This window comes from Onychostruthus taczanowskii, unplaced genomic scaffold (assembly GCF_017590055.1).
Source record: "Onychostruthus taczanowskii isolate IOZ18803 unplaced genomic scaffold, ASM1759005v1 scaffold18, whole genome shotgun sequence".
NCBI lineage: Eukaryota > Metazoa > Chordata > Aves > Passeriformes > Passeridae > Onychostruthus > Onychostruthus taczanowskii.
In genome coordinates this window covers 6,404,996-6,418,676 of record NW_024499017.1, presented here as the reverse complement: position 1 = coordinate 6,418,676, position 13,681 = coordinate 6,404,996, and the positions used below count along the sequence as shown (strand labels likewise).

General features: G+C 58.2%; 1 protein-coding gene across 1 annotated transcript; it reads right to left on the bottom strand.

Annotated features, from left to right (window-relative positions):
* Positions 1-203: 203 nt before the first annotated feature.
* On the bottom strand, positions 204-12,289 carry FA2H (fatty acid 2-hydroxylase). Its single transcript, XM_041400979.1, has 7 exons — positions 11,917-12,289; positions 5,962-6,057; positions 4,114-4,256; positions 3,900-4,006; positions 2,454-2,626; positions 1,724-1,976; positions 204-1,073 (listed from the first exon to the last, which is right to left on the bottom strand). Exons 1-7 carry the CDS (start codon positions 12,283-12,285, stop codon positions 994-996), a joined length of 1,221 nt encoding a protein of 406 aa, XP_041256913.1. The 5' UTR covers positions 12,286-12,289; the 3' UTR covers positions 204-993.
* Positions 12,290-13,681: the final 1,392 nt, after the last annotated feature.

The window sequence follows — 13,681 nt, the reverse complement described above, 5'->3', positions numbered from 1 at the left end:
CTTCTGCTTGCCCAGAGCCCCAGCGTCACACAGGTTTGCTGAGAATAGCCCTGCAAATCTCCTACCTCACTGTGCCTGATGAGGGGAGCCAGGAATGGTGGCTCCAAGGGCCATCAGCACCTGGAAAGGGACGCACGAAGGGTGGGAGAACAGACTTGTGAGCAGCCCTGGGGGATACATTTCCCAGACCCTTTTTAGAAAGTTTTATTTTTCAAAATATACAGTTTATTTACAATTGTAGTGTCTACAGTTTTACATATAAATTTATTTCAAACCTTTAAATATCTGCAGTAAACATTAGGGAAAAATAATAAAAAATAAAATCACAGGATCAGCAAAAAAGGCATCTCATAGTAATTCTTTTCATTGGAGTTTCAGTTTCAAGTGCCAATGGCTATGAAAACCATGAACTTGATAAATCTGGCAGAGAGATATGGGTGCACTGGTTAGAAAAAGGCACAATCCAGAGCTGTGGGACCCGCCCCAAAAGGGCTGCAGGCCAAGAAAACCCCATGCTGAGATGGGCTGGGAGAAGGACCTAGGACAGGAAATCCCTTGGCATGAGTTAGGCAACAGGGGCAACTGCAGCGTGTTGAGTGCCCTGGGAGAGGGCAGCCCAGGAGAGACAGGGGCTCTGGCAAGGTGCCAGGGCAGAGGAGGGAGGGCAGCATCAGGCACTTCATCTCTCAGGCAGCAATCTGCCCGTGCATCCATAGCCTGGAGCGGGAGGGCAGCGAGGTAGGGGCAGGAGTCCACCAGGGAACCCCACAGCCTCCTCCTCCCCTTTCCTCACCATCCTCAGCCCCCCCATCCCCTTGCCAGTGCCACAGCTGCACCACAGCACTCCACAGGGATGCTCCACTTTGGAGTCACTGCTGTGGCACAGCCCCCAGGAAGGGGGCAGGGACCAGCTGGCCTCGCTGGGGCTGGGGAGGGACACCAGCCCCAGTGCAGGGGGTACAGAGCCAGCAGCTGAGCACTGGGCTGGGGCTGTCAGTCCTCTTTCTTGAAGGTCTCCTCAGGGATGAGTGTCCGGAAAGGATAATCCCAGAAGCGTGTGCTGATGCCAAAACCTGTGGGCAGGGAAGACAGACTTCAGCCCGTGGCACCATCATCGAGGTGTTGCAAGGGCTCTGTGTTAACTGGTGAGGGAGGAGTGTCCACATTTTGGGAAGGGAGGAAGGCAAAGTGAAGACAAGGAGGAAGAGCAAAGGGAGCAGGAGCTGGCTGGGCCATGCCAACAAGCCCCATGGATGATAGCTTATCTGGATGGGGCGTTTTCTCCTAGGAAACCGGGCAAAGGGCAGGTTGAGCAAGCACCGGGCTAGGGATGGATCTGAGGAAGCCTAGGGCCTCACCCTACACCTGTCAACGCCTCCCAGCAGGAAGAGGTGCTGCCCCGGGCAGGGATAGACACCCACATCCCAGCACCATGGGGGTTTGTTCTCTGCCCTGGCATTCCAGGCAGCACTGATGCCCACCAGTGAGACGGGTGCTGCCTTCACCCCTGCGCTGCTCTGGCTCCCCATCCTCAACCTGGGAGCCAGGAAATATTCTCCGTGGGCTACAGCACCTCACACGCTGCTTCCCCCAGCAGCGCAGTGCTTGGCTTTCCTCATCCCAAATCCCAAATACTTTGGAGCAATCAGCTGCACACGTGCAGGCAGACTGGACCTCTGACAGCCCTCGCCCCTGCCAGCACGCGCGGGGAACGTGGCGCTACCTGATTTTTGGTGTTCAAAGTGGTGCTTGACGTGGTAAGCCTTGAGGCCGTACAGGTAGGTGCCCTTCCTGGGAGAGCCGTAGTGCAGGTAGTAGTGCATCATGTCGTAGATGACGTAGCCACAGAGCCCCCCGACGAACACCGAGAGCCCCAGCACCTCGGGCAGCAGCAGCCGCAGGACGCCGTAGAAGAAGCCGATCACCAGCGAGGCTGGCACGGGAGGGAAGACCAGGCGGGAGCTGTCGAAGGGAGACTGGAAGCAGAGAGGGATGGTGGGACAGGCAGCTCCTAGCTCGCCCTGTTCCCCCCCGGCACATCCCTGCCAAGCATCAGGGAAACCCACCTGGGAGAAGCCAACACCAAAAACCCTCCCCCAAGTTGTATCCGGTGGAGAGCAGTCCCCCATGCATGCCAAGATGCCCAGGCAGGTGGTGGCTTTATCTGGTAGGTGCCCAAGCTCCACATTTCCTCCAGCAAAGCTTTGGCTCTTTTGGTTTTACCCCTTGCCCAACCACACAGCTTGAAAATTTAACTCCAGCTCCTCCAAGGCCATTTTACAGCCCTTGCTGGTATTGGGTAAGTGCGTCGCTTGGGATGCCACCAGTCACACTGAACAGGCACCAACAGGCTCTGTCTGGGCAAAGGGCACACAGTAACAGGCTCCAGTGGGGCAAAGGCCACCATTCCCACGGCCCAGCAGGTGCCAGCGGGGGCGGGAGCTGCGACTCACCTTGTGATGCTGCCCATGCAGCAAGAAATGCAGCGTGATGAGATAGTAATTACTAGCGGGTGGCTTCATGTGGAAGACAAAGCGATGGATGAGGTACTCTAGCAGGGACCACAGGATCATTCCCAGGAGGAAGATGAAGGGGAAGTAGTATTTGTGGACGGGGATGGAATACTCTACACAACAAGACATGCAGTGGTCAGCAGGGCAGGCAACATGCAGGTGCTTTTATCCATCACTATCCTCCCACTGGCACCAGGGTGATGCTCAGCTCTCCCTCCCTCCCACTGCTCATCCACATCCTGTCCTGAGCTTCCCTAGGGAGCTAACTGCCCAAGCTCCACTCTAAACCACATTTTCCTTTGATTCCTGCTAATTTACAGAAACAGGCAGCTTCTTGCTGCCTTAGGAAGACAGTGAGGGGAGCTCCCTGCATTCCAGATTCCAACTGGGCTTGGATGTGCACTCTAGGGACTGCGTCACCATTGCAAAGCTGCTTCTCCCACCAGAACAAGGCAGGAGGGACCTTACTTGCACAGGCAGCACTCGTGACAGTAAAACAGTGCTGTTGGTGTTGGTGTTTATTTTTCTGGGGGAAAAAGAATAGACTTGTTGGGCACTTTCCCCCGCAGAACATTTTTCAGCCACCTCCTTCTTTCAGGACTGGCTGCCAGCCCTGTGTCCTTCCCAGCAAAATTTTGATTGCCCCAAAAAACACTTATTTTATTTTTTTTTTAGGAAAAAAACCCCACCAAACTTGGTAGCAAGGTGCTGAATGCCACAAGGATCAGGAAGTGCCGGTGCAGCCGGTGCTCCCCACCCCACAGCCGGGCACAGCTGGCACTGGGTGGCACCTTGCAAAAAAAATAGGGAACCCAGCAAAAAAGAAAAAAAAAAAAGAAAAAAAAAAAAAGACAACAAAGAAGACAGCCTGCCACGCTTGTTGTTCCCGGGGGAGCGGGGAGCAGACAGTGGGAGATTCAAGGGCAGGCTCCGGGCAAACAAGCCCCGCACTGTGCGGAGCCGCGGCGCTCAGAGCCGGGTTTGTTCGCCCGCTCTGCCGGCAGCCAGCGGGCCGGGGTGGGCGGCAGCGGCGATTGGAACTCACCCCAGCACCGGCAGGGCTCGGCTTTGGGGACCGAGGGAACGGAGGCAGCGGGGAGCAGGCTGCAGCCCAGGCCAGCTCTGTGCCTCTGCTGAACTCCGGGGGGACCAAATGTGGTGCGAGGAAGGGAGTGGAGGTGGGCAAGCGCAGGTGGCTTCGTGCAGGGGACGTGCTGGTGGCCACAAGGGAGAGGGGCTGACCTGCTGCTCTTGCATGTGGCTTGTGGTGAGCACGTACAGGAGGGATGGGGAAGGGATGCAGGTCTCACCCACCCAGGGCATTCCTGTCCCTGGCCCAGAGCGGGGCCAGTAATGGAAGCCCAAAGGCGTTGCTGCTGCTCGTACCTGTGGTGAAGGAGGAGAAGAGCCTGGTGTTGCCCTGAGCAAGGGAGGTGTAGCTGACCCAGCTGAGATAGAGCACCACGGGCGTCCATACCATGAACACCACGTACCTGTGGGCAGAAGGAGATGTCAGAGCAAGAGTCCTGCTGGCTGGTGAGCCATCCCCCGTCCCGGGGCAGGCACCCCCCAGGGCACAGTGCAGAGCCCGCGAGCTCACCACGCTGTCTTGGAGAGGAACTCAAGGAAATCCGAGTGGAAGAGGCGGATGGGCCGATCCACAGGCTGGTGCACCCACTCGTCGTACTTCTCCCCTAAGTAGCCCACCTGCCACAGCAAGGGCTTCTGCCAGTCTACCAGGTCCTGAGGGAGCAGACAGTGGTTGTAGTGCTGTGGAACACACAAACCATCCCAGCACCAGGCACAAAGCTGAGCTGCTGCTGCTGCAGGATTTTGGGCTGCCAACCCCTTCCCATGCCCCAAGAGCAGCTGCTTCTGGTTCCAAGGTGCCCTGAGCTCCCCACAAGCACAGGGCACACAAGGAGCCAAACACACATCAGCCCCAGGGCTTAGCTCACCCCTGTGCCAGCGGGTACCTGCCAGCAGATCAAGGTGAAGGCAGCTGTACCCAGACCTGGGTCAGCATCAGGCCCTGATAACTGAGGCTCTTTGCCTCTCAAGCTGCCAAGATTAGATAGTGAGCAGTGATATTGCCCAGCAGAACACCTCTGGTGGCACACAGATCCCACCCCCATGGCACTGCCCCTGCCAAGGACATTTCTCCTTGTGCAGAGGACACATGGGGTGGCCACAGCTGTTTGGGCACCCCAGTGAGGAGCAAAGTGGGAAGGGATGGGTAGCAGGGATACAGGATGGGAACACAGACTCCAGCAGTGCTGCTGAGCATGGCTGAACTCAGGTGCAAGAGTAAGAAGGGACCTGTGCAGGTACACATGTTGGCATGGCATGAAAATAGGGAGGCACAACTGGCAGCACCACCTCTGCCACTGCTCAGCATCCCTGGACACATCTTCTGCTGGCCTGGCCAGATAAGGTGGATTCTTGGTTCCACCCCTGTGCCAGGAGTGAAACCACACTTGCCTGGCCAAGCCCTGGGCCTGGCAGCTCTCCTGGAGCTGCTTGTGCCACACAGCACTGGCACAGCAATCTGGCACCCGGGGTTGTGCTGCCAGTGGTGGGGATGGCTCAGTTCAGGGCATCCCAGGGCAAGGAGTCAGGCTGGCTGTGGGCATTTTTGGGGCTCTGCTGCAGGCAGGGATGGACACGACCACACAGGAGGGGAAACAACCCCAGCTGGTGTATGGGATGGGAACAGAGCCATTCTCCACTGGGGGAAAAGTTAAAGCAAAAAGTTCACTTGGAAATGGACATTCTCTTTTAAAGGTGCTCAGCGATAAAATATTAATTTGGGGGGTGAAAGATGTTCTCCTGCTCTAAAAAATTCCCCAACTTTCTCCAAGATAAATGCATGCTCACCAACCAGCTGGGACCATGCAAGGTGTGGTGACCAGATGGTGCCATGGAGGGCAGGGACAGCCAAAGGCACCTTGGGGACAAAGCCCCATGTTGTGGCATGCTTGCAAAGCAGCTGGCAGTGCAGCAAGCACCCTGCACACACAGGGATCACCCTGCCCAGCTGGGGAATCCCTTCCTGCTCATTACGAGTGCTCAGGCAAGGGAAAAAAAAAAAAGTAAAATAAATAAGGTAATAAAATAAATAAAGCAAGAAAGAAATTAAAGCAAGCAAGGTGCGGCTTGGCAACACTTCCCTCTGGAAGGGCACAGCCGCTGTCAGAGAAAGGCATCTCTCCCATGCTGCTGCAATGGGAGCCTCCCAGCATGGCCACACCTGTGCAATAAAGCATGAGCAATGCCATCCACACCAGGAGAAAGGGCAGAAGTGGCTGGATCAGTTTGGCTCCCTCAAGCCATCCCTCCCATTCAACAGGCCAGCAGAAATCCAGCACTCATGCAGGGAAGAGGAGACCTGGTTTTTCCCAGGAGCACTCTGGCAAACAGTGTGTTGGAGAAACTCCAGAGATCTTACCGTCTCCACATGCACTGTTTTGTAGCGGAGATCTGTCTGCTCTGGAGTCTGGGCTGCAGAAATTACCTCCTTCTCATCCACTGTCTCAGAGAGGCTCTGAAAAGAGAAGGAAAAGTCGGTGGTGAAGCACCAGTGGCACATTCAGCTGGGGATGGTGATGGCTGTAGCACCCAGGGTTAGGCCAGAGTGAGCTCCTGCCTGCTAAACAAATATGGGGAAAATTCTGGTGAATTTAAGTCAGTCAGTTCCTGCAGAGCAGGATTCCTGAGGGAAGCAGCTGCCAGTGAGCTGCCCTGCCCTTCGGACTGAGCATCGTGGGCCTGGGGTTCTTTGGAAACCTCCTCTGAGCCCAGTGTTTGGAATACCCTGCCCATGGCCAGGACAGCACGGGTGCTTCAGAGTGGCAAGGCCCTGGGACAGCACTTTCCCTGCAAATGGGCAGTGCCATAGCAGAGGTCACCTTGCCACTGCCAGTAAAGCCAGGGGCATTGCTGGGTTAGTGCTCCCTCCTCCCACCCCACTGATCTCCAACAAAAGCTCATCTTGGCTTTTTGGACTGCCAGTAAAGCCAGGGGCATTGCTGGGTTAGTGCTCCCTCTTCCCACCCCACTGATCAACAAAAGCCCAGCTTGGCTTTTTGGTCCCTCAGAAAGCTGGGCTGGCAGACCTGGGGAGTGTGGTACAGCTGGTGCCACCACCCTGCCCGTAGGCACAAGGAAAAACACAGAAGGAGGGACCTTGTCCAGGGAAAAAGGCAAAGTGTCCTTCACAGGGTGACACTGGGCTGGGTGCCTTTGCCACGGGCTGTGGAATATGAGGTGGGCTTTGGTCGTGGCTCAGGGGAGCACGCTGAGGCGCAGGGGATGCAGGGGCGCAGTGGTGGCAGGATGAAGACCCAGCTGCAGTCCCACTGGCAGGGCGGGCTGAGAAACAGGAGAAACCTGCCTTGTCTGATGCTTGGAAGCAAACACGCTGCCAGCTGCCAGCACCTGCCTCCTTCCTGTGGCTGTGCCAGCCGCGGCGCCGGCCCCGCCGCTGCTGGGGGGCTCGGTGGGGCTGCAGCCGTGCCCGTGCAAACCCCACGGCAGCCGTGCCCCCGGCAGCAGCGCCGGCTCCCCGTGCAGGACGTGCCAGACCTGCCTTTTCTCCCGCTCTGCCGCCCTGAGTTACCCATTAACCCGGAGCAGGGCACGGCGTGGCCCGGCAGCCGCAGCACAGCCGTGCCCGACGGGGCTCCCAGCTGTGCCGCTTCCAGAGAGGAAGGATTTTATCCCAGCTCCTCAATGGATGCTCTCCCCACCCCTCCGAGAGGGATGCACTGCTGCTCTGTCGAGGGGAATACTGCCCTGGCAGCCGCAGGAGGGGCTGGGATGCAGGAAAACCAGTGTCACCTTGCCAGGATGTCAGGACTTGACTCTGTGCCTTGCTGGGGACACCGAGGCAGGGCTCAGGCACTGTTTACCGACGGCAGGCACTCCTTGCAAGCTGTGCTCCCACCCCATTTCTCGGGCTAACCGGGCTTCAAGCCTCATTCTGCTGGTACAGGAACTGTGTTACCCAGCTCTGAGGCAGGCCCTTGCCTGGGGCAGTGGGCAGGGGAGGACAGGGGATATTCCAGCCAGTATTTCCAGGCTGGAATCCCACTGGCATCAATTTGACTGCAGGCAGAGCACCAATATGAGCTGATGCCACGTACCGCCACACCTCTCTGTGAGGATTCCCACTGCTATTTTCCATGCTGCACACTCTGTCCTTCAGCCAGACATTCCAAAACCCTAGGGCAGATGGGATGTCTTAAAATCCAGCAAAGCATGGTGGATTTATGGTTTTGCCTCTGCCCTGCAGGTGCTTTGGAAGAAAATTTGGTTTTAAGAGAGTGAAACGGCTTATCCATGCCCTGAGAAATGGGCTGGTGCTCTCCACCTTCACACTTGCACCACAGCCTAGCCAGCAGCAGGAAGGATGCTTAAGAAAGCTGGGCTGACGCAATGCCCGGCACCTCTCCTCCCTTTTCCGAAATGTTCACACACCTCCAGTTCCCCTGCCCATGGATGCCTGAGCACCCTGTCATGGCTGGAGGCTTCCCGGTCCTCCCAGGTCAGGGAGATGGACTGGGGGGCTCACATCCCACCTCACCACCAGCACCTAGGCTGGGTGACAGCAGTGACATGCCATTGCCCTGTGTGCTATGGCAGCTCCCTGTCAGCACCCAAATCATCTCCTACCCCTCCTCTTCCTCAGCTGGGGAGCAGGAGGAAGGCTCTCCTATTGCTCACCCTGGAGCTGGCACTGAAAGGACCAGGAGCCGTGTTGCAACCAGGATGCAAACCAAGCTGGCATGTCCCAACTGGCTCCCCAAAGGGTGGCGTGTTCCTGCCTGCCCCAAGCACGCAGGGGCCCTGCTGAGATCAAGCCCTGTGAGACCTGAACCAGCGCTGGGGCTTCTGCCCGTTCTCCTCTAAACAGGAGGTGGGTTGGGAGGAGGCTGAAGGGCTGTGCTGAGCTGGGCTCTGCTGTCACTTGTGGGTGGTAAAGATGCATCTGAGCTGTCCCCAGGCAAACAGATCCTGCCAGGGAAGACGAGAACAAGGGGCCTCATGTAAGGAAGGGAAAGTTAACGCCTACAAGGCACTGCACCTGCAAGTGAGCAGCAGTCCCAGTGAGGTGCTGCTGGTACACACAGGGCCAAACACCCAGGGCATGGCATGATCCAGTGACTGGGTGACCCAGCATCCACCTGTGAGCATCTGGCTGCCCTGCGTGGGTCACACAGAGAGCTCAGCACTGGGTCTTGCACCCAGGCTGTGCCACCCAGAGCTATCCTGCATCAGGGCTTGGGGCATTAAATGAACAAAATCCAGCTCTGATGTGAGCTACAGACAGAAGGGGTGGTCCAGCACAGGGTTCAGTGTTCTTGGGACACAGGCAGAGAAGCTGGAAACCTTCCCCTGTCCCAGACAGGGCGATGCTGCCTGCAGACAGCTGCTCTGCCAAAAGCCTGGACCCAGGGGTATTTTCCACCCATTTGCCCAGTGAGTCAAACCCCAGAGGAGTCCTACCATACCTCTGCATTGCTCCACAGCCTCCAGCACCTTCACTGAGCTCCTCAGAGGCTCAGTTTGCTGGTGTCCACATGGGACAAGCTCTGCTGGCAGTGCAGGTACAGGCATGTAGCACGAGGACACCCCAGGAGGTGCAGAGAGCCCAAGCCAGGTGCTCGCTCGTGGGGGCACCATCCCAGCAGCACCATCCCAGCAGCACTGTGGTCTGTGCTCTCTGGCTGGCAGAGCCCCACAAGGCTGTGTCAGCCCATTAAACACTGGGTGCAGCAGGGCTATTAAAAGGAGGTGAATTTATCTCCTAACCATAGCAGCAATATAAAAAGTGACTTCTTGTTACATCACCCCCAGCGAGGTGCCCCAGGTGTCCCGCCTACGTCCAAGCGTGCTCAGGCTGGGATGCAAAGCCAGGGCGAGCCTGACGTGCAGCAAGAGAGGCAGGAGGAAGAGAAGGACACTAAACCTGAGAAGGATGGAAGATTTACTGTGACTCAGAGTCATGTCATACACCCCAAAGAGGCTGTGATGAAAGTCCCTCATTGCTCAAACTGGAAGAGTAATTAGATGATCCAGTTCCCTTCTAGCAAGGCTGTTAAAATCCACTGTCTAGTTTAGGTAATTATTGGTAATCACTTTGATCTCCCCTACATGTCCTGCTTGCACAGATAAAATGTTTAGGGATTAATTTGTTCTTGGCCAAAAGGATTTGGGTGATGCAGAAAAGGGACCTACAGCTGAAGGAGAGAGCCACAGGAAAGGGCATGGAGAGGCCAGTGGGATCAAGGCCAGATCTTGTCTTCTTTATCTCTCCTGCATTAACACATTTTTTCCCCTTTCCAAAATCCTGGAAATTCCTGGGGCAAGTAGGGGAGGATGCTGGACCAGAGCATTCTGAATCCCTCAGCATGGAGATGATGCAGCCCTGGGGCATCCAAAGGGCAAGGAGAAGCACTGGCAAAGCTGTGGAGATCTGGAATAAATCTGGGGTAACGTAACACTTCCTCCAAAGAGCTGTTTGGGCTACACCGGCCCCAAAGCACCCAAAGCATGAACCCAAGCACCACCAAGGACATCACCTCTCCCCAGAGAGGATTTTTAGGGGGTGGGGAGTAGGGCAGAGCAGCTCACACATCAGTGCATGCCAGACACGGCCTCACCATGCAGCAGGCAGCTCTCATCCCTGCGCTGTGTGTTACAGGCTGGGATGGTTTATCTGGCACCAGGCAGTGTCAGATCTCCTGCGCCCTGGCGTTATCACGCCATGTATTTGCATTGGGATGGTGGCGGCTCCCCTCGCACGGGAACCCGTTTGTCCGGTACCTTCCCTCGCCCCAGCCCGCTGGGCTCGTCACGCCTGCGAGGAGGCGGCGGCTCAGCGAGTGTCCCAACGGAGGAGGTGCCATCGCCGGGATCCGTCCGGGGAAAACGCAGGCACTGCAGCGAGGCTGAAACAAAGCCCTGTCTGTAGCGCTGGGGCCGAGGCTGCGCCCTGGGCAGGACAAACAACCAGCCAGAGGGACCGGCCGGTCACCGACCCCTCCGGGACGCCCAGAGGGGAACTGCTGGGCTGGTGAAGGGGGCTGGGCTGGCCCCGCTGCTCAGGTTCTGCCCACGGCGTGCTGCAGAGGGCTGGTATTGGGTAGCAGTGCCCAGTGCCGCCCGGAGGCTGCGGAACGTCCCCAGGGAGCTCTCCCTTCCGCCTGGACGGCACGGGACTGGCACGGTGGGGACACAGCTGTGTCATGGACACCCATGCCCCACACCAGGCAGTCAGGGAGATGGCTGGGCTCCTCTCCTCAGCACTGGCTGCTCACCACTGGCAAACCCCAGTGCCCAGCACCTTGGTGCCTGGTTGAGTGCTGACAGGGCCAGGAAGGGTGTCCTGTCCCATTGCCCACTCCATGCCATACAGTCCTGCTAAAACTGGCACTGAGCTCCATCTCCTGCATCCCTCCAAAGACCCTAACACCTCCATGCCACGTTGGCACCCAGATCCACCCATCAGCCCTGCTTCCTAGCATGGCCAGGGAGGGATGTGACCATGGAGTGGACCTGTAGGTACCAGGCTCTGTGCACTTGGCACCCCATGGGCTTCAGGGTCCCCTGCACCTCAGACCCCAGAGAACTCCTGGGAGCCAGGAGACACATGGGACCTTGGCACCCTGCACACCTCAGGCACCACCCATGCAAGATCCCAGAAACCTCAAACATCCTCTGTCCCCTTCACCCCTCATGCCCTGTAGATCCTAGACCCTACAGAGCCTGATCTTATGGGTGCTGTCCTGCTCACACCCAAGACACACCATGTCCCATACAGCCCAGACTGAGATCTGGGTGCACTAAACACTTTATGTACTACATGCACCTCAGAAACTTCTTACCATGTACACCCCAATGCCTATCCAGCCTCTGTACGTCCTGAACAGCTTGGACGCTGAGAAGCCTGGACCTGGAGTGCCCTACAGAGCCTGTATGGCTCAGACCCTGCAGTTTGGACCCAGGGTGTCCTACAGACCCTGCACATCTTACACTCCCAGCACTCTGGACTTGGGATGGTTTATAAACCCTGCCCTGCTCAGATCCCAGAGAGAACAGACCTGGAGCACCCTACTAAAACTCGATCCAGGACCTAGGGCACCCTATAATCTCTGTACACCCCAGCCCTGGGACCTGGGGTGCCCTAGAGAGACCCTGTACCTCCTGGATCGGGACCTGGGATGGGGACACAGACCCTGCACATCCTGGAATAGCACCTGGGACACCCTACAGCCTCTGCATTTGCCAGTTCCGGGACGTGGGGCACCCATAGCCCTTGTTCACTGAGGCACCCCGCAGAGACCGCACATGCCCCCGCCTTCCCCTACAGCCCGTGTCCGCCCCGGTCCCGGTCCGGTACCTGCTCGTCGCCGGGCTCGATCTCCCCCACGTAGTACTGCTCCAGCCAGCGGCGGGCGTTCTCCGAGTGCCGGTGGGGCGGCCCGTCCAGCGCCGCGCTCACGTCGGTGCCGGCCCGGCGGCGCAGCAGCTGCTCCCCGCCCGGGTGCAGCCGCACGAAGCCGCTCAGGTCGTACAGGCGGCGGTGGCAGGAGACCAGGCAGGCGCCCTGCGCGCAGCGCGCCCGCACCTCGGCGGCGCTGAAGGACCGCGGCCCCGCCGTGGCCATGGCCCCGCCGCCGGTGCCCGTCCCGGTGCCCGTCCGAGTCCCCGTGCCGTGCCGTGCCGTCCCGCCGCCGCGCTCTGCCCGCACCTGCTCATCTGCATACATGCATATGCAGCAAGGCCACGCCCCGGGCCGCGCCCCGCCGCAGCCCATTGGGCAGCCATGGACGGGTGGGGCATGGCTGGGGCGGGGAGGCTCCGCCCCACCGCAGGTACCCTGGAAAGTGGGAATGAGGCGTCCCTGGAGAGGCAGAACGGGGCGAAGGGGGCACGGGGCACCCACGGGGTGAATGGGGAGTGAGGCGTCCCCAGGGGAGGGGAGTGTGCCCCTCAGGGCCCATCAGGGTGGGGGAACGGGGGTCTGGGCAGCCTGGGATGGGTTATGGGGGGCACTGGGGTACCCCGGCGTGGAACTGGAGTATGGGCATCCCTGTGGCAAGGATGAGGCTGTGAGGGCATCCTGGGGTGATAGCTGGGGGTATAGGGCAGCCCTGGGGGAATCACCCTTCCCAAGTTACCAATCCCCCTCTAAGATCCTCTGTGGCCAAGGCAGGGGACACCCCAGTCCTGGCTCAGAGTGCCCTAGGAGAGCAGGGTCCTTCCTAGGGTCACCCAGAGGCCAACTCACCCCAGTGTCACTTGCTGCCAGGCACCACATCCCCTTCCCAGCTGCTTGAAGATATATTTCAGTATTTAATTAAATTTGCAAGTAGCTGGGGGGGGGGAGGGGGGGCAGGATGTAGCCCCAAATACCCCGAAGAATCACAGCCAAATAATTAATAAAGAATGACAAGTAAGGAGTTTCCCATGCATTTTTTTGTGAAGATTTCCCTCTGAAGTAAGGGGGGCTGCTTTGGGGTGACACCCTTGACCACAAGGGCTGGCCACGTGCCAGCAAATTTGGCGTTGCCGGCCACACCGGGCTGGAACCAGTGATTAAGGTGGGGTTTGCCATCCCAGGAATGGGGAGCCCCCCCAGCCCCACCTGTAAGGGTGGGTCACCACACCACCTCAGCCCCCCGGCTCTGGGGTGCTGTGGGGCGCAGGCCAGGCGCTCACTGAGGCCTTTAATCAAGGTGGATGCAAAACCTGCTGTGGCAGTCGGCATCAGCTCCACCTCCCCACCCGGCTCCGGGCATGGCCCTGCCACCTGCTTGGGGGAAAGGTCCTTTTTTGGGTGGGCAGATTGATTTTGCACCCTGATAGGAGCAGAAAGGTTAAGGGTGGGCATGCTCCTGGCTGGGGCTGCTGCAGGGCACCTGAGGTGCATTGGGAGTCCCTTGGGGTGGAGGACAAAAACCATTTTCTGGGGGTTGGGAGGGCCAGAGTAATCCTGAGAGGTTGCTGGGAGACCCCAAATGAGATGCTGGAGTGGGACACTCTCCCAAGGGGGTTCCCCAATACCCTTAATGGCCACGGTGGTCCTGGTTGTGGTGGGTGAGCTCAATCTGGCACAGCTCTCTGGGGCATTAGGGTGGCTTCTGGATGGACACTGAGGATTT